Raw genomic sequence first — 21540 nt, 5'->3', positions numbered from 1 at the left:
TGAAATAAAGTAAACATTATTAGTAAAATGTAAAACTAGAAATATTTTCAATTTATGAAACCAAAACATATTTCAAGCAATGTAATGATAGTTATAAAAATTGTTACAATTTCTACACAATACTTTCCTTTCCTTCTTTTACAGAAAAGTAGCACAAAAATTACCTTGCTGTTTGCATTCACCCAGGGATTTAGGGATGTATCACCTATCAAAAGCAGCTGACAGTATACATAAATGAAAAGTGAATCAGTTTGGACAGAACTTCAGTTTCTAAGTCCCTTTGCTAAAAGGAGAGGAACTGGTATAGATGTGTGAATTTTTGAGGGACCTGACTTGAACAAAAGGAGTATTAACTAAAATAAATTATGTCTTGGACAGCCCTCTAATCTCAGATTCAGGAATACACTTGAAATGTAATGAAAATTTTAGCAAATACTGGTGCACAGAACCAAAACATACGTATAAAAAGACAGTTTTATTTGATGTACATAACTAACAGTCTAGAGTTAAAAAAGGCTAACCAAAGAAAAACATTTTTTGAAGTTACTTATTTTTCACAGTTATGGCATATGAACTTTGGCTCTATTCATTTGATTTTTAAAACAAAGCTTTATTTAATTAAAAAAAACCCCACACACATACACATCTCCCTTAATGTCTTACAATGGTGCCCTCAGGTCACTAGTTCAAATGTGAAATAAACATTTACCAAGTATGTCCAGTACCAAATGAAAAAGCTGCTGGTTTTACAAAATATTCATTTTTGCAATTCAGAAGTAGTGTATGTATATGATATCAATATAAAGTAAGTATTTGATTTAATTGCTGATTATTTTGTACTAAATTTCTGAGCAAAAAGTACTAGTTGATTACTCTGTTTGTAATGATTTACATAGGAGAGGTTTTCAAATAAAGAACTACTCTTGTGAAGAACACAATGAAGCTACCTGTAACTGGAAAACAATCCATAGCAGAAAATTAAAAATAATCCACAAATAAAATGCAAATCTGCAGCTGCTCATCACAAAATAGTGAAATATCTTAGTACAAATATTCAGGATATGAAAACAAAATTAAGAAAATGAAAAAAAAATGCGTACAACTTAAAACAGGATTGCAGTAAAGTTCTTATGAAACTAGAAGCTGGTGCAAATATGTTTGCCAGTGACCTTGTTCAGTGAATACTTTTCTGGACACTGTCACAGGAGGCTGGGGGGTCATACCCTGCCGGGACGCCTGGAAGGACCGGGAGGTGGTCTTTATGTCCCCCGGGCCACGAGGGGGCAACCGCCCTGCGTGTTGAGGGGACCACAGGGAAAGAGCAAGGAGGCTCAAGCCCAATGGATCCCGTGGCCACCACCAGGGGGCTCCCCGAGCATCATGGAGCCCAGGAGATCGACACTTCCATCACACTGGGGAAGGTGGGGGAAGATCCTACAAGCGACACTCGGAGTGCTTCCAGGTGCAAGGGCAGCACTTCTGTCACACCAGGAAGTGCTGCTGGAAGAATGTCATCAGGCACTTGGAGCACATCCGGGTGGGAATAAAAGGGGCTGCCTCACTCCAATCAGGGAACTAGAGTCGGGAGCAGGACGAAGCTCCCGGGAGCTACATCTTTTGTTACTGAAGGCACTGCTATCGGGAGGCACTGGTTAGCACTTCTGCCTCACAGCTAACGTTACATTTTTGGCCACAATAATCAGTCCAGCATAGTTGGCAGACACTTCCATAGCCCCCAAAGACAATTAAAAAATCATGTCATTCTCTGCATTTCGCAGAGTTCAGCAAAGTTCCCTAACATCTATATATATAATTCACTAAGGCAAGACACCCATGGAAAGGCAAGACAACCATGGAAAGCACGCCGGAAGAGGCATGGATTCACTAAGCCGCCAACAAGTGAGACACCTATGGTGCACGCAGGTGAATCGCCATATGCAGTATGTAAAACGGTTTGTGAGGGGTATCCCATGGGATCCTTAAAACATTCCTTTACAACTGAGGTTAAAACACAATGAAGTAAGCAGTCTTTAAAAAACTAGTTTTCGGTTACGATGCACGACCGCATGCACCATAGCAAATGTTTTACACGATACATACAGCAATTGCCACAAACCCCCATGTTTTCCCTGCAAGTTGGAGGATGCAGTTTACCATCATATCCAGAACATGCAACAAGTTGTGTTTAAATCATAGACTAAGTTAGGAATAGGAATAGCAATAGGAATTCGCCAGGCTAATATAGTAGAGCACTTTAAAACACTGCTGAAAACACATTACTTTAACATGGCCTTCTCCTAACTTCACTTTAACTTAATCCGGATACTCTGCATGTTCAATTCATCATAATAACTATTCATAGTGGCTCTAAAATCCGTACTGACCCCTACTCTCTCTTCTGTTTCTTTTTCTGGTTTCTTTGTGGTGGCAGCCTGCATCAGCACCACCTACTCAAAGCATCATGATGCTCCAACATTGATGGACTGAAAGCCAGAAGTCTACGTGACCATCATCATCAAGTCCTTCCGTGAGAACTCTAAATACAAAGAGGACTGTTTCACTTATGTTAGGTAGATTGCCCAGAGGGGACTGGGCTGTCTCGTGGTCTGGTACCCCTACAGATTTTATTTTTTTTCTCCAGCTGTTTTTTTTTTTTCTGTCCACCCTGGCCATCGGACCTTACTTATTCTATGTTAATTAATGTTGACTTATGTTATTTTCTTACTGTGTCTTTTATTTTTCTATTCTTCATTTTGTAAAGCACTTTGAGCTACATTTTTTGTATGAAAATGTGCTATATAAATAAATAATGTTGTTGTTAAGTTAGTATGTACTGTAGGCCTTACTAGCATAATTAATATTTAATAAATAAATGAGAACAAGCCACACTATCCTAAACTTTACAGTTGAGTCACGATCTAAAAGTCCCCAAGATATTACTTTTAACAATGCAACGTAACAACCTGTCCTATGTATATGCAGTATCTTTGGCATAGATTCTACAAGGAATGTAACATGATTCTTTCAGGAGAACATATGATGTTTTGGTGATGACAGTGAAAATATATCACATGAGCAACTCTCAAATAGGTGTAGATCTGGTGATATATGCCCTAGTTCAAATGGATGAGATGGTATTTTAAAGAGATGGCGTAGGAAACAAGATGTAGTCAAAACAAAATGTCCCAGAATTGAAAGCCTAGAGATCTTTTATTAGGCACAAAGCAGAAAACAGTGAAAATATCATTGTCAAAGGTTTTTAAAAAATTACTTTAAAAATATAGAAATAGCTTTTTTCTTATTTGCAAACTTGGATGCCAAAATGGCCACCAAGATGACCTTTTAACCCTTCGCAAATTAACCCCTGGAGGTCATGACTTTTAAAAGCCAAGCCCCATCAATTAGGACCTGCCTGTAATGAAAAACAAAACAGTGTCCAAAATGTTGCAAATGATTTTTATCAATATAAAATAAAGTTCAAATTAGAAAATAAACCAGATAATCTATGAATCCACAATCCCTACACCAGAGGCAAACAAAAATTAAAAACAGAAACAGTTCACAACAAAATGGTATTTGGTTTTATATCACTGACATTTTCAGCTCACTGTTTTGAAGAAATGTCCTGCTACTGCTTTAGAATATTTGCTGTGAAAAGATTCAAGTATTACTTGTCTGTCTTTCCTTGAAGCTAAATTTTATGAAAAAGGATATTTAACATTATTTTGATCAACACTCCTGCATTTCTTACAAAATAAATACAAACAGTAAACCACCTTTATCATTTTTTTCAAAACATTCAATAAAGCTTGTGGAACAGAGTTAAGATGGAAGGTGTGAATCAGTACATTGCAGCTTTGATAATTAGGTTGTGAAAGTGGAGTTAAAGCACAGTTCAAAGGGATCTAAAACATCCATATCAATAAAACTATACAAATGAAGGGATACACTTTCCAAGCTAGAAAATAAAAATACCTTTGATGAGATCACTGATTTGTGCTTGAATAGGCCCTTTCTCCAAGTTTTGTACTACAATATTTGCTATTCTTGTAAGATGGCCCATGTATCCTCTTCTCATTCCTCCTTCCAATCTAGAACACACAAAAAATATCATAAGAAGGATTAACAGCATCTGCCAAGATACATCATAACAAAAAGAAAGACATTTTCTTTTTGTGTGGGTTCTGTACTGCTTAGAAAAAGCATAGAATAAAAATGAAGGCAAGTTGCTCAACGACATTACTTCATGCAAAAACGTGGATGGCAATTATGTCAATGCACATGGCATTATTTTGATTAATTTGATCTTATCTGTATAATGTAAAATATCCTTTCAATTATACTGTATGCCAATTTATTTGAAACCAGGAACACTTTTGGAGTTATTGATATTGTTTCAGAAGTGGTGTCGACTACCTTGTTAAATCAGTGTATCAGTTATGATTTTGAAGTAGCAACATTGGGTACCTGTGAAAGGTATATATATATATACTGTGACAACACAGTAGACCTAGTTACTGTACTGTAGATCCCTACAGATTAATGTTGTGTTTCACTTTGAGATACTCATTATTTTACTACTGCTTATACTCTGGAGCAAAGGGAGTGCAAATAATACTAGCAGCACAGCTTAAAGTTTGCCTGAAAAAAGGAGATTATTATCTAAGAAAAAATAAAATGCTGCGAAAAGGGGATTGTCAGTATACAACCCACGTTGAAGAAAAGCACAGGGAAGAAGTAATGATGAAGTCCAAAGCAAAAGAAGAAGTCAAAAAGGTTAAAGATTTAAATAGGACAGATTCTCAAAGAGAAATCAATGAACAAACATTGTGAATAAAATAAGACTTGCCTTAAAACTAAGATGGTGATTATGGGTTGCAGGAGAAACATCACTGCAACTTCAAATTCTACCAGCAGAGAGAAAAGGGTCTTAGTAATGAGGAATTAACACTTCAGAGAATTCTCCCCTCAATGCAAGACAGAGGAAATGTGACAAAATAATTAGTGACCCAAGAATCACTCTTATCTAACCTTAAACTTTTATTATCCAGTAGGAAAGGAAGGAGTGCTGTGGCTCAAAAATTAAAGCAATTATGACTGCCCTCAAGTCATCTGGTACCAAGCAGTTTAGATTCTTATAACTTAACAGCTTAAATAACAGCATGGCAATTCATGAGGCAAAGATAACACAAATGAAATTATTGTAATTAACATGTCTGCTGTCTCTTGAGCATACAACATATTCAATCAAAGGTAAAAGCCATTTCATTTGTCTATCTGCACAGCAAGACCAGATGTGGTTCTTAACTAGAACTGCCAAAAGGATCCACCTTTTCTGAAGATTTATATGTTTAAAGCTTTGTTCATATGTACATGTCATCATGGAACTAATACTTTTCCACTCTTCAACAAAAACCTTATATGCAGGTGGACCACTTGTTACTTGTCAATTATAAGCAAAGACAGAAAGATGCAATTGTAGCATCAGTATCAGTTGTATGGCTAATTATACTTAAGACAACCCCCCCAAAAATCTGCAAATTCTGTTAAAAATACTGAATATATAAAAGATACCTCAAAAAACATACATTTAGTCATGGCTGAAGTAACAACTTTTCATGAATACTTATGATAAACAAAATAAATGCACTATGGTGTGGTACAGAGTAGTTTATAAAATATAAACATTGTGTTTTATACTTTAATATGTGACACAATAGTGCTTTAATATTTTGGTTTATCGTAGTAACATATACAAATTATTATTTTTTTTATTTCCTGAACAGAATACTAATGTTATGATTATAAACAGGCATCTATGTTTTCCTATCCTATGTCATTTCCATAAAACACAACATATTGACTGTAAGTTATTTACAGTGGCATATAGGGCTATTCTTTTGTTAGCTGACATAATGGCTTGCCACAAAGCACTTATTGAGTTGTTTGGAAGGCCTGAACATCCTTAAAAAGGTGTCAAACTCAGATCCTGGATGGTTGCAGTGGGTAAAATCTTTTGCTTCAGCCATTTCCCTAATTAGTAACCTTTTCTTCTACTGATGATGGAACATATTTTGCCCTTATTTTCATTAAGTTCTTTTTAACCATTGTTTCTTATTAGCCAGCATCCAAACAATAATGAGATGCAAAACGAGACAACTGATGACTATTATATTTGGAGTGTGGCATGTGATATATGATATGTAATTAACTCTAAACTGTATTTGTTTTTTTTAGCAGCAAGATGGCAACCTGTAGCATTAACATAGCACTATACTATTTACAAGTGAAAATAAATCATTCTTCTTTAGAATGCATCATTTGTGTACTCATCTTGTCAGTAAGATTCTGTTTTGGTGGTGCTGCAGTGTTGTTGCGATAGTGTTATAGGTATTAGCCCTGATGCATTCAACTTCTTTTTAATAAGTAACTGGAAATTGTGGTATAGCGTGTCCAAGGCTTCAAAAAAAATAGGGCCGGTTTTAAATCCATAAAGCTGTGTCACTCTCCGTGGGCACAACTGCACGACCGCAGGGAGTTAATGAGGTAGTTGGGGCAAGTTAGTTCTCAATTGCTTCATTGGCTTCCTGCAGCTTGTGATTAAGGCGCTGCACCCACAGAGACAAGTGTGTATATATACTGGCTAGCACAAAAGGGGGGAGGAATCAAAGACGAGAGGAAATCAAAGAAAAGAAAAAAGACAGAACAACGTTAAAAGACGTGAAAGGTAGTCTTAGAGGGACGATCTGGCCACCTGAAAGGAGTTAAGCAGTTCGAGCTGGAGCCCCGCGAAATAGCATTGTCTGTGGCGCTCTAGGGGCTAGTTCACCCCACTATACATTCGGGTGGAGTGTGGCAAGCAAGGCAGGTGCCCTCCCTAGGCTTCCGAGGTGCGACCACGTGAGCGCAAAGGAAGTAGGGAGGAGAGCCAACTTCGAACGGTCTGGCCGTGATGCCTGGAGGCAGCCAAGATTGAGGTCGGCCAAAAGGATCTAATGGCTACTGAGTCTCTGCCAGCTATGCGAGCAGTGGGTGAGCCAGGGAGAATTAGAAGGAGGTGGGCTGAGATCAGGAAAAGTTAGTCTGCATTTTAACCTCTGATTTTTAGTGGATTTATTTATTGATTTTTATCCCCACTTTTCACAATGATTTTTTCTGGATGTATTTATGTACTGTTTTTAGAACACTGCACTATGGACACTTTTTTCATTTTACTTTTGTGTTGACTGTTTTTTAATAAAAGCACTTGAACACTTTTTCCACCATCTTCTGCCATCATCAGTGAATTGTCCTCATTTGTCAGCTCGTCTCGGTCATAACTATCGACGGTGTTGGTTCAGCTGACTCCCATGTGGGAAGAGGGAATATGCAGGGGACTGGCATCATCACAGAAATTACAACTAATATCACAGTTCCAGTGGCTGAAACTCTTTAGTTGCTGTGAGATGAAAAGTGATAAATGGCAAAATATTTATGGAGACAAGCATATGATCATTTTGTAAATAGTCCAAGTTATTTAGTGATTTACTATACTTAAAAAAAAACTGACTTGCAATGGTTACAAGTCAAACACATTTGTAAATGCGAATTAACGTACTGCTATTACTTTGCATGCAATTGACTGCACTACTGAATGACACGGGTTCAATGGTATTGAAAAGTTAGCATTCAAATTGTAAATTACTAACCTGGTCTCAATGAACATCATGCATGCTGCACAATAAATATGCCTTTAATTTTGTAGACAATAAAGTATAATATACTGTACAGTATATAACTGAAAACTGTATTTTGATCTTTCCTCTAAAGAATTTTTAAAGTTTTAAAAAAATTAGGAGTATGAATTTTTGACAAACTACTGGTTTAAACTATAAATGACTATAAAAAATTCTTACTGTATTCTGTCATTTTCTTCCCAAGCATCAAGTATCCTTTGAACCAACCGGCAGTTCTGAAAAAGCTACAAAAAACAAATCAACATAAGATCAGAATATCGCTAACTAAATTAATGTGTTCCAGATCATTATCAGAGTAAAATGTTTCAGTAGATAGTAATTTAAGATGGAAAATTACTTAAAAGCTACATTTCGCTAAGTTATATAAACAGATTTTGAATAACAATGTCATGTATTTTGAAATTTTAATCTAAAATACTTTAGAATACATCAATAAAAAGTGTTTCATATAAAATAGTCCAAAAAGTTAAAAACTGCTACCACCATCATAAAAAGACTTTACTAGTTCTTCCAGATGTAGAAAACACACCTGCTCTGCTCTATTAACACTAGAATTACCAGAACCTGCGACACGGGCAAATGGGGAGTGTCTGATGATTGCATATAGCGCCGAAGTTACTGCTCTTTACCATTCTCTCCTCTGCATGTCCTGGAGTACAAAAGAAACAGCATACAGCAACATGTGGGGACTGGCAGGAACACTCAATAAAACTGAATAAAAAAGAAAATCAAGTGACGGTGAGATACGAAGAAGGCAGCTTCGCCAGCGTCTGTATGTCAGAACCCTTTCGGGGGGGCGTTAGTATGCATCGTGGTACACTGCAGAGCTATAGCGCGTCTTTATGTGAAAAATGCCGTGTCAGATGGGGTTGTATGGATTGATTCTGAACGTAACTGACAGAATGAAAAGTGAATTTAAAAAAAAAAAAAAGCTAACTTTTATAAGGATCATAAATTACACCGGCTGTTACAGACTGAAATCAAATGTTATGTTTTTATTCTAAAATAGTAAGACTAAGAGCAGTTTACTTCTCAAAACGGAATACTGTAGAATCGAGCTCGCAACCTTTTGATTCATGGCAGCAGCCGAATGTATTGCGCCACGGAGGGGGTCGTAATTAGTGGGTGTCAATGTCACATGTTAAGGCGGCTTTTTTTTCTGCAGCTATATTTTTGAATAAAATCGCAATTGTTGTCTTATGTTTGTACCTTTTGTGAAAATATTTCTTTGATATTTAGACTTCAGGCTTCATACATTATATAGTTTATGCCTACATTTTGTCATCTACTACTAGAATATAAAAAACGTTTCTGTTTTAACAATGTGTTTACACAGATTACTGTAGAAACGGAACAGACATGAAAAGCGTGTGTTCCAAATAATGATCTATTATTTCCACTCTAAAACTCCACTTCACTCCCAGATAATCAATCAAGGCATGGGCTTGGAGAAGTTCGTGCATGTTCTAAATTGGTGGAGGGATGGAATAGCCGGCTGCTCCAAGCTTCTCTTTATCAGCAGATTTAGAAAACAAAGGACGCTGGCGGAGAGGTGTGAAAGGATTTAAGAAGCGATTTAAGGTGGGACGGATTTTTTCGTAGGCTCTGGTAATTCTAGTGTTAAGACATATATATCCTGCTCCCAATGCAGTACATTTAAAAAAGTTATACTGTACATATACTAGGAGAAAACACACAACAAACAAAAATAAATGCATGTCAAAATATTAAGAAGCAGAGTTTAGATCTAGTCCATCACTCTGCAACAGAAAGACTGCTAACTACAAATGATTTCTGCAACTGATTGAAATTTCTTAAAATTATCCTATAAGGAAACTTGCTGCCACAGTGTAACTTACACCTACATGACAAACTCTCATTATTTTTCCTCGTTCAAAATAAAGATACCGATAGATAGATAGATAGATAGATAGATAGATAGATAGATAGATAGATAGATAGATAGATAGATAGATAGATAGATAGATAGATAGATAGATAGATACTTAATTAATCCCCAAGGGGAAATTCACATACTCCAGCAGCAGCATACTGATAAAAAACAATATTAATTAAATACAAATGCAGTGCAAATTAAAAAAAAGCAAGGTGGAGAGTGCGAGGCAGGTATAATAGTCAATATCATTGTATAATGTGAACGTTCAAGGGGTGGAATTGAAGAGTCGCATAGTGTGAGGGAGGAATGATCTCCTCAGTCTATCAGTTTAGCAGGACAGTGACAGCAGTCTGTCTCTGAAGCTGCTCCTCTGTCTGGAGATGATCCTGTTCAGTGGATGAAGTGGATTCTCCATGATTGACAGGAGCCTGCTCAGCGCCTGTTGCTCTACCACTGATGTCAAACTGTCTAGCTCCGTGCCTACAATAGAGCCCGCCTTCCTCACCAGTTTGTCCAAGCATGAGGCATCCCTCTTCTTTATGCTGCCTCCCCTTTACACCACCATGTAGAAGAGGGAGCTCGCCACAACTGTCTGATAGAACATCTGCAGCGTCTTATTGCAGATGTTGAAGGACGTCAGCCTTCTAAGGAAGTAAAGTCGGATCTGTCCTCTCTTACACAGAGCATCAGTATTGGCAGTCCAGTCCAATTTATCATCCAGCTGCACTACCAGGTATTTATAGGTCTGTACCCTCTGCACACAGTCGCCTCTGATAATGACGGGGTCCAGGAGGGGCCTGGGCCTCCTAAAATCCACCACCAGCTCCTTGGTTTTGCTGGTGTTCAGTTGTAGGTGGTTTGAGTTGCACCATTTAACAAAGTCCTTGATTACAGTAGGTCCCCATACTCCTCCTCCTGCCCACTCATGGTGCAGCCCATGATAGCAGACTTTTTCAGACTTATTCCAAGGGTTAATACTTTCCCCACTTTGTCAGCCCAGCTATTTTCTTTCCTGATCTGCAGGTTATCTACTTGAACTCTTAAAAGTTCATAATATTAACTTTTGGTTTTTAGGCCTTGAGTACTACCACTCCTAATCGGGGTTCTTTTTTGATCTTTTGGTAGTTTGTTTTCTTGACACAAGATAGAATTATTTAAAATTACACATGGAATTAGAATAGTAGCTGTCTGCTCTTACTTTAAAATTCATTCTTCAGAATGAGAACTGATGAAAGGTAGATATGAGTAAATTTTGCACAAATGTTAGAAAGTTTTTCTTCCCATGCAAAACCATATACTGTATAAGTTGCATAAGTTAGCAAGTAGTAGCATTGTCACATATATTTAGCTTGGGAGATAGTTGTACTTTGGGGAGTTGGAGTAAAGATTAAGTCTCTGTTGAGTCTGTCTAGTCTCTAAGTGTCTTCAGTGTCCATTTCTGGAAGAGTAACCTATGCAGTGAATCTGTTCTGGCACTGGGGGTGCAAACATAGCACACTGGACCCCTTCAGGGGACTTTATAATCTTAACTTGATCATATTTTGCTGAAGTTTATAGAGCCTTGTAAGCTAGGTTGTGCTGAATGGCCTGTTCTGGTAAAAACTGTCCTTGAGTTCCTATTATGTTCACAAATCCACATGGATACAATGAACATTAGCAAGCAGTGTCAAGGTCAGAAACGGAACCTAGTATTATTTATTTTTATACTCTGCAGCTTTATAAAAGATTTTAAAAATAACTCCAAATTGCTTACTTTTGTAAACTGAAATCATATGATGAAAGTTTGAATCCTTTCTATGCCAACCTCTCCTTTATTAATGAAGCCTGTTAAATAAATGAAGGGTGGCATAGCTAGTGGGTAATTAATTTATGTATTTTTTCATTTAATACATTATAATACTTTAATGCTATTTTGAACTGCCTAAAATTGATGCTTAAAGAATGTGACTATCCATGTAATGCAATATTGGTACAACAGAAATACTGTGGAACCTCGGTTTGCGAGCATAATTCGTTCTAGAAACGTGCTCGCAATCCAAAGCACTCGTATATCAAAGTGAATTTCCCCATAAGAAATAATGGAAACTCAGATGATTTGTTCCACAACCCAAAACTATTCATATAAAAATGATTAATACAAAATATAAAGTAAAAATACATAAAACAAATTAACCTGCACTTTACCTTTAAAAAGAATCATGGCTGGTGTGAGTGAGTTTCTAAACTCATGTGGGATTCCACCCAAAGGGACGACATGTGGAAGAGTGACCCAACGCAATCGCAGTCTCCCAGCGCTGTAGCAGTTCGCTGTATAAGCGTATCCAAAAAGATTGCAGACATGCTATAAGCGCCTGCTGTCGATGGGTGATACGAGGAACATTATAAAGATCCCGCTACAATAAATAATAGTGCTGTTGCTGTTTCAAGCTGAATAAAGCTGGTGTTGCTAAAGTACTGAGACTCAGCTTCGTGTTTTGGGGCGCAAGATGGGCACTCACACTTCACATCACACATGTGCGCGGGCACACACTCACAGTCACAATGCTGTAGTAAACAGTATACGCTCCTACGGATTTTGACTATATGAGCGAGGCACACAGACTCAGACGGAGAATAGGAGACGATTGCCCTCAAGAGAAGAGGGAGAGGAAGAGAGAGAGAGAGAGAGAGACATGAGAGCGAGTGAGCAAGATAAGGAGAAAGAGACGCCTGTGAGCGAGAGAGATAAGGAGAGAGAGACATGAGAGAGAGAAGAACCATCAGCTCAGTTGTGATCACATGATGCTCAGCAGACAAAGTGTATCCATACTGCTCGTATTGCAAGACATCACTCGTTTATCAAGTCAAAATTTATTAAAAAATTTAGTTTGTCTTGCAAAACACTTGTAAACCAAGTTACTCATAAACCGAGGTTCCATTGTATATGTTATTAGAACAGGCAAAGTGGTAGGGAGAGTGATAACATAAATCTATTTTCTGTATCACTTGTACTGTGCAAACTTGAGAACCTGCTGCCTACCTCAAAATGCAAGGCAGAAAAGGACACACTAAATGAGTTGCTACTCTACAGCAGATATTCATTATATAGTAATATTAAAAAAAGTAACACTATGTATATTGTTTACATAGTTAAAGTATTACAGGGCGGTGCAGTGGTAACGCTGCTTCCTCTCAACACGGAGGCTGGGTGCTTTGATTTCTTCTCAATTTCCAAAACCATGCCAGTTAATTGGATTGGTATTGCATTAATTGGTCCTAGTGTGCATGTCTCTGTGTACTCCCTGCGAAGGATGGGCGCAATGTCCAGAGATTGCTCTTGCCTTGCACCTTATGTCGTTAGGATATGCTCCAACTTTTCTATGACACTGCTCAGGATGAAGCAGGTTTAGAAAATGTAAGAATAGATCCAAGTATTTCAAATAAATGTTGTTTGTTTAATCATTTAAGTTCTGTACTGCTTCTGCAATGGCTTAGTATAAAAAAAAGTATAGTTAGGAAACAATTCACGACTAAAAAAATATCTCCATCTAAAGTTTATTTGCAAGTAATATATGTACATGGAACTGAAAAAATGTACACTAAACACATACTGCTCTGCATACATGGACAGGCACAACGTGGGCATACAGTATCCTCTGTCCTAGGTTTAGGTAGACTTTATTATCCCAGGGGGAAATTTGTTTGCAGCAAGAAAGTACAAAAACAAAGAAAAAAACAAAAACAGAAATCCAATAGATAAACAAAGACACAACATTTGACAACCACTGTTATTGCATATGTAAACAAATCTCAAACTCAAGATCAATACATAGAAAAATAATCACTTTCAAAAGTACACAAAATAATATTGCGGAATTTAACATTTAGCAGCATCCCTACAAATAACAGAATTTAAAATTTCTAAAATTTATTCAGATAGATGCAGATCACAAAGTAAATTCTTAAATAAAAAAAATTGAACAAAACTTTAATTTAGTTGTTGCTTAAAAATGGAGTTGTAGTGTGTTTCCTTTACAAAGGCTACTTAAACTGCTTCTTACACAGTGTAGTGAGGGTACAGTTTAAAATTTACAAGCATAATTTAAAGCAGCAGTGCACTAAGCGCTGCTTTACAGCTGTTCCAGACTACTTGTTAATTTTGGCCCAGTTGCAGTTTGTGTAAAGTTTGTACATTCTTCTTATGTGGGTGTGGATTTTCTCAAGGTAAGTTAGCTTCCTTCCACGTTGAACTAATGCAAGTGAGGTTGATGGGAATCTCTAATATCATTTGACGTGAGTAGGGAATCCATTCCCGGACGGGTTTATCCATTCCCAGGAATTCAGGAATCCTGCATGTCATTCCCTTGAATCCCGGGCTCCCAGGAATGACAGAGTACATGGGCATCTCACATGGAAACGGTTTTAGAATGAGCGACACTTATTTTTAATAAAACTACTGCAATATGTTGACACCAATAAAAGACTAACCTTAACTACAAGCAGTTCATGCTGTCATATAAGTATATGTATCTAGTTAGTTGCGGTAATAACAGCGTAGAAAGCACAATGTGTCCAGTGTGCGGTCGTGCAGGCGAGAGCACACCTTCGTGCAGAGTACACCAGCCGCTGAGAAAGCACGCTCTGCCTTGACTGAAGTAGGCAGCAAAGTCATCAGATACTGATACACTTGTTCTAAACAACACCCGCGCTTGCCATTGCTCTGAATCACCACCATTTCAACTTTTACTGATGCTCCAGTTTCTTGTCATCATTCTATGATGGCAAGTTTCTTGGCACAGATAATGTCGATGCAACAGACTGACGCATTGCAATTTCAAGTTGCTGTTCAAAGCTGTTGTCTGATGAAGTGCAAGCTGCAGCAATGGCACTTCCTTCTTCCAGAGTTGTGGATGTTGCAGCCGAACAACTGCTGTCAGTCTGTTCAAGTCGTGTTACCAGACGACGAAAGAATTTTCAGATTATGTCATTAGATGGTACTGAGAACATGTCTGTAGTAGGGACTGAATTAATGAGCAACACACTACACCGTGGGCCAAAAAACCATGCCACTTAATTATTTTCAACTATAACTCTGTTATTTCTTGATCGATTTTTACACTTTTGCACACTATATATGCAAGCTTGGCTGTTCCCGTTCAGCTGGGAATTAAAGCAGTTTCATTCCCAGGAATGTGGGAATGGGAAAAGTCCAGGAATCCCAGTAATATGGAGCCCGGGAATGGATTACCTAGAAGTGAGTAAGTGTGGGTGTGTAAGTATGTCCTGGAAGTAACTGGCTTCCCATCCATGGCTGGATATATCCTGCTCTGTGCCAAGCACCTTGCAAACTTGAACTGGTTTAAGAAAATAGGTGGATGGCTTGGGGGTTTAATATTTTCATCGATTACACAAATTTATGCAAACTGATGACTGATTACATTTGCAGAAACATTTAAAAAAATGTAAGATCATCGGCAATAAAGGACATCATTCAGTTCATCAAGCTTGTTTTTTACATTCTGACTAGCCTGTTTCAACATCTAATGTAGTTACTTTTTAAACTTTGTTAAGGTTCAGCTATGGGTTTGACTTCAGCTGCATAACTCAGTTACTTATTTTAGATTTCCATGAGTCTGTGTGAAAAAGTGCTTTTTGATATTGTTTTTAAAATGTGGTAGAAATGCATACAACACTCTCTGCCTTAGAAAGCAAACACTATTATTAAAGACCTCAGTGATTTTGCACAATTACGTTACTGTCTCCATCCAGCTGACAATTGGTACAGGACCACTGGCCCTTGAAACAGTAGATTCAGAGACAGTTTTTTATTTAAAGGTTGTAATGTTACTGAAAACTTAGTCATAACAACAGATATTGTAAGATATATTGCAACTTAAACTATGTATGCATGTATGTGCCGTATAAAGAAAAAAAAGCAAGCATGTATTATATATATATATATATATATATATATATATATATATATATATATATATATATATATATATATATATATATATATATATCTCCATCCATCCATCCTTTCATCCATTATCCAACCCACTATATCCTAACTACAGGGTCATGGGGGTCTGCTGGAGCCAATCCCAGCCAGCACAGGGCAAGGCAGGAAACAAACCCGGGCAGGCGCCAGCCACCGCGTATATATATATATATATATATATATATATGTCCTGGATATACTGTATGGTGTCCTGGATAATGAACTCTCTGTCAGGCAGGCCGCAGTTTGTGAGACTCGAGGAGTGTGTTTTTAATACGGATGTGAGCGACACCGGAGCACCACAAGGAACAGTCCTGTCTCCTTTTCTCTTTGCTTTGTACACCTCAGATTATAAATACAACACCAGGTTATGTCACATTAAAAAAAAGGATTGTCTGCATCCTAACATCAGCAAAACCAAGGAACTCGTTATTGACTTTCACTGCACCAAAGAGCCTCTATGTCCGGTCATTATTCAACGAGTGAATGTAGTGGTGCTCCACTCCTACAAGAACTTGGGGTCCACATTAATGACAGGTTGGACTGGTCTCAGAACACAGAGGAACTATATAAGAAAGGGCAGAGCAGGCTCTTTTTCCTTAGTAGACATCCTCAGTACAGCCTTCTCATCTTTTATAACTCTGTGATGGGCTGGGCTGGAAGCATCGCTTCAAGATCAACAGGCAAATTAAAAGGGCAAGCTCAGTAATGGGACACACTCTTGTGGTAAAAGCAAAGGAGACAACTGAAAAATAAACAAGTGCAATTATGAACAATGTTGCATATTCTCTCTGTGACACACGAACACTATGGACTTTTATCAAACGAATCACTTAGTATAAGTGTGTCAAAAAACCCTACTGGGGCTCCTATATACCAACAGCGATACGTCTGCATAATGCCTCACTGTAAGCATGACTGCCAAGTCAGTGATTTTGTTTCTTTTTAATTTTCTTGCTTTATAGTCATTCCAGTGTGTATTCAGACCAAACTGTGTGTGTGTGTGTGTATATTTATTTATCTACTTTTTTATCTGCCTATTTATGCATTTATTTATTTAAAGAGCTTCTGTAAAAAGACAATTTCCCCCTGGGGACAAATAAAGTTCTATCTATCTATCTGTTATATACACATATACATATCCTGTACATACACACATACATGTACATACATCCATACACAATGCTTTTTTAGTGTGTGTGTGTGGTTGTGTATGGATCTTTTTATTGGTATTATTATTATTGTCAGCTGTTGTAAGGAGACTAAGTACGTAGAAATTTCATTATACTACATACACTATGTGCTGTACATACATAGTAATAAAACTTGACCATGAAATTGAAATAGTTACAATGTGAAAAATGACGCTTAAACAACATGTACTTTATTACATGAAACTGTTGAAAAACAAAGTTTAACTTGTACAGTACAGCTTTTAAATTTGGCTGTAAAATTTGATAGTGTATCCAGCTCTTTAAATACTTAATTTTGAAAACTAAAAGATGTATATAATGTATTTATATTAACACCATGAACAAATCAATCTGTATTCAACATAGCACATTATAATCACAAGAGTTGTGCTAGGCAGATAAACGCACACTACAAAACAAGCCACATGGTAACAGGAGACCTAGGAGTTATGACAATTAAAAAAAAAGAATAATTAGCAACAATTTTTCAGTTTGTGAAATTGCTAACAAAAGGGAAGAAAAGACGTTCTATTGGTGAAATCCTAATCCAAATTAATTTCAAATGTTTTTTTACATAATGCCAAGATTGTGGACTCTAACTACCCTGCAATATTCTAGTACAGACTTTCCCAAGGAAGCTAACACATATAATTCCCAACAAATGGGGCACATTCCCCATTCCTATTATGAAACTGAATATAGGCTAAAATGAAAACAAACACTGTGATTTATCAATCAACTTTCATTTAACAATTTTTAAAACTGCTACTAGTATAAATTAACTTGCCAACTTGAAAGTTTTAGGCCCAGATGCAGGTATAAGTAAACAATAGATGTTGCTACTGAAACAAAAAGCAAAACAGATTTGTAGTCTGGGAAAAACAAGAGCCAAAGCCAAAAACCTTAAAAAGAAACTGCCTAAGAAACTAGTTCTTTTACCCTATAAAAAGGGCAAAGGGTTCTTTCTTCTGTGAAAACAAATAGCAGCATATGATGGCCACCAAAACCACTTGACCACACACCCACTGAACAAAACATCAGGATTAACAATATAACTGTGACACCACACTGCCAGGGCACAGTCATTTTTCTTTGCTCACCATTTACATAATTATGAATGCAAAAATAACTGTGAGCTAGCTGCAGTAAAGGTGACTTGTCATCAGTCAACTTCAGACCATTTCATCTACTTAAACTTATAAGTTTCCTTTTCATGGGTATTACAAGCAAAATGGAAAACGAATGTGACCATGAATCGTGCCATCCTGAAACTGGGTCCTACTAAGCTCAGTTTCATAATAGAAAAAGGTGATTGCGAAATCAAGAATCATAGCAAATAACCAGCTCCTGATCAACAGATCTAAGCTATTTTAGATATTTTAAACTGTGACTGATCCAAGTAGTTTTGCATCAAAAGACTTTGAGTTTACTAGTACAGTCTGAATGTTATCTGACTACACTAAACAAAGCTCATATACTGTAGGCAAGCCACTGATATGTGTTCAAAGTACAGACATACAGTATTTAAAAGTTAATACAAAAACATCAATTTTAACTTACATGTTTTACTAATATGCTTTCAGAGCTCGTCGTGACCTCTTCTGGATTTACAGTCTTGTTGTGATCTTCTGTAGTTTCTGAATTTGCTACTACTTTTTCCTCATGTGCTGAATGATTCAGAACTGCTGCTACACACAGTTCTACTTGGCAGTGCAAAAAGTTATTCCAGATATATTTAAAAAACAAATCCTAAATACATTAAAAAGGACAGGTTACTCACAATACATACAATCTCTAATTAAAAAAATGATTATATAATGAATTAAAGGATAACATAAGAACATTTCATACTGTCATTTAACAATTGTCACATTTGATTTAAATAATCAAGCTCTTTTAAGTTATAAAAATATGCATTAAAAATCTTAAAGCTTACATTACAAAAATTACTTGAAATACTGTTGTAATATCCACATTTACTGTTCAAGTTAAAATGTTTCTGCTTACAAGTAAAGTATCCATGGTATTTAGCCTGCATAGTTCTTCATTTACACTGGGTGTGTTTGTTTGAAGCAAGGAGGCAATGAGTCTGGCTACATGAAGACGAGTATTTCCCAGCGGCTCTTCTAAGACTCCAATTGTGGTTAATATTGCACTTTTCTAACAAAAAAGCAAAACATTCCATTTACAATTTTAACTTTAAACTTTATAAGAATATTTTGAAAGAATGTTTACTCAGGCAGTACTTTTGCATGGTGTATATTTCTAGAGTAGAATTTTTTTTTTTGTTACTGTCTCTACCCATGTTCTCATGTGACTTTTAAGGCCTTGCATACATTAATTGTAGAATATCTCCTGTTGTGTAGAAAACAATGAAATCGTTAAGAAAATAAGCAAGCATACATATCATGCTAAGCTCTTGTATAGTATGTTATGCACATTCTAGCTGGTTTAGTCTGATGCAGACAATTTGGACACAACATTTTGCGCTGGAATTGTTCCAGCTATCTGAGTGAAGAGAATATACAGAGAAATCTCCACCAATCAAAGAAAAATAAAGATAAATTTACCCTACACAGATTATAACATTTCTTTTAGCTTGTCAGTTTATATTGTCACATCTCAAAGTATTTTTACATAAAATATTATGAATAGAACAGACTTTTGGGAATTTTATGTTTGTTCTATGGCTTTTGTAATATGAATAATAAATAGATATACCTTAGGAGGATCCAGAAGAAGCTGCTGGAAGTCCTTCAAGTGAGGTTCAATACCTTGCAAAATGCTGCTACTAACAGTGTACGACCGTTCATATCCCTGAGTACACAAATCCAAAAGCCCATCCACCCTGGCACAAAAATCAGTTTTACTGTTAGGCATATAGTGACAAATACTTAGAAGCTGTATTGAACTATATATAACCATCTTACCCAGGCCTCCTAGTTTCCAATAATGTAAGTAGCACTTGAGTTCCATTTACCACACAGCTTTCACTCTTCTCACCCTCAAACATGTTCTTCAAAAGCTCCTCAACACTTTCTTGCCTATCAGAGATAAGGCATAAGAAACCAAATATGGGAATAAATTTTCAAAATGAAAATAAAAGGCATCCTGTATTCAACTAAGTTACTCCTGATCATAAAGTGAGATATTTAACCATACAAGATAAAGATAAATCATGTGGAAAATATAAAGTAAAAGCTGTACAGAAATTTAAACAACTATTTAAACTACTGTTCTACCTGTTTTTTTCTTAACAGGTCTACTGCCCTGGCTATCTAGTATAGTGGAGACCTAGACTATTGTCAGACTGGTGCCACAACACACACTCTTCTCTCCTCCCTTGTTTCTGTATCTCTCCTTCTAAATATTGGCCTTACTTCTTGCAGTGGATCAGTAAGCCTTTGATAGAATTAACCAAACGTTATCAGAAAGAGTATCATTAATTCCCACTTGGAGTTAACATTACTAGCCGAGTTCTGGAATTACTTCTGATGTCCACAGCAGGTCTACAAAGTTTAAAAAATTGGAAGCTTAGGAATATTCACTGGTTCACCATAAACCTTTGCACCTTTAAAAGGACAGGTCTTTAACCCATCTTCCAGACTGCCTCCACACTCTCTCTGTCCAGGGTCGAGGGTAACTCCTATGTTAGGAGGGAGCTTTCTGCTGCGACTTGTTTAATGAAGGGGTATCAATGGTCTCAAAACACAGTGTACTGCCTTGAACTTTTGGTCTACTTCCTTCTGAGGATTTCCTCTGCAGCACAAATCACACTGGAAGGGTATAGCTCTCCATGATACCTTCTGATTAACTATACTGATTTGGAGATAAAATGTTCATCCACCAGCATGAGTTTCTCTATCTCTCTCTGGGGTCAAGCTTTAAACCTGTTCTGTCCCTGGTAACATATCACTTCAAATATATAAAAACGTATATACAGTGCAGGAATGAGAATGTGGCAAAAACAGAGAGATGCATGTGCTTGTGGTGATAATTCAAGAGGGAGGGTACCAAAATAGTCTGGTAATCCTGTTGCTGTACTAGAAGGCCCATAAATGTTTTTAGGGAGGGGTACCCTAGAAATAAAGAAGGAGGATATGAAGTATAATATTCCCTCAAGGGTACTAAAGAATAAGTAACTCAGAGCAGTAACTAGGCCGGTTAGACAGGCAAAAGTGGGGCTTTCTTAGAGACAGGACAATTTTAAACTAACAGAAGGTTCAGGAGTGCAGGAAAAACAAAGGCTGCAAGAGTTTAGTTCTAGTGTATTATTTCCATAGCTATAGACTGGGAAAGGCTCATTGTGTAGAGTCAGGCAAGGTCTCGAATGGAACAGACGAAGAAACTGATGGCAGAACCGGGAGAGAGGCTATTGAGAGGTGGGTTATAGTGAGGATATACTTTAAGGTAGATAACTGAGTGAGTCCTGCCACTCGGTAGACAGGAACTGAAACCTGTATAGAAATGCTCATAAAAGCTTTTTTGTATTGTTTGCTATCTATTTTGTGTTTATTCTCCCATTGATCAATTCGTCCTTGTTTCCATTCCATTAATCAACAAGCAATGTGTGTATATTTTGTTATTCTAAATAGCAAGGTAACTACAAGGGCATCTTCAAATCAGAAAAAATAAATGTGTGTATATATATATATATATATACATATATATATATATATATATATATATATATATATATATATATATATATATATATATATATATATATAT

The 21540-nt window shown here is 36.8% G+C and overlaps 1 protein-coding gene across 4 annotated transcripts in view; it reads right to left on the bottom strand.

Annotated features, from left to right (window-relative positions):
* The window catches only part of ppp6r2a (protein phosphatase 6, regulatory subunit 2a), a 190703-nt gene that overhangs the window by 43484 nt on the left and 125679 nt on the right, over positions 1–21540 (bottom strand). For all 4 annotated transcript variants that reach the window (XM_039761531.1, XM_039761533.1, XM_039761532.1 and 1 more), the window contains 6 exons: positions 19740–19853; positions 19531–19657; positions 18817–18969; positions 18370–18558; positions 7896–7960; positions 3976–4091 (listed from right to left, as the gene is read on the bottom strand). In XM_039761531.1, the coding sequence (XP_039617465.1) occupies positions 3976–4091; positions 7896–7960; positions 18370–18558; positions 18817–18969; positions 19531–19657; positions 19740–19853 (764 nt within the window). The remainder of the gene's footprint in view (positions 1–3975; positions 4092–7895; positions 7961–18369; positions 18559–18816; positions 18970–19530; positions 19658–19739; positions 19854–21540) is intronic.

This window comes from Polypterus senegalus, chromosome 8 (assembly GCF_016835505.1).
Source record: "Polypterus senegalus isolate Bchr_013 chromosome 8, ASM1683550v1, whole genome shotgun sequence".
Classification (NCBI taxonomy): domain Eukaryota; kingdom Metazoa; phylum Chordata; class Cladistia; order Polypteriformes; family Polypteridae; genus Polypterus; species Polypterus senegalus.
The sequence above is the reverse complement of the archived record's forward strand: the minus strand, read 5'-3'. Positions and strand labels throughout refer to the sequence as shown.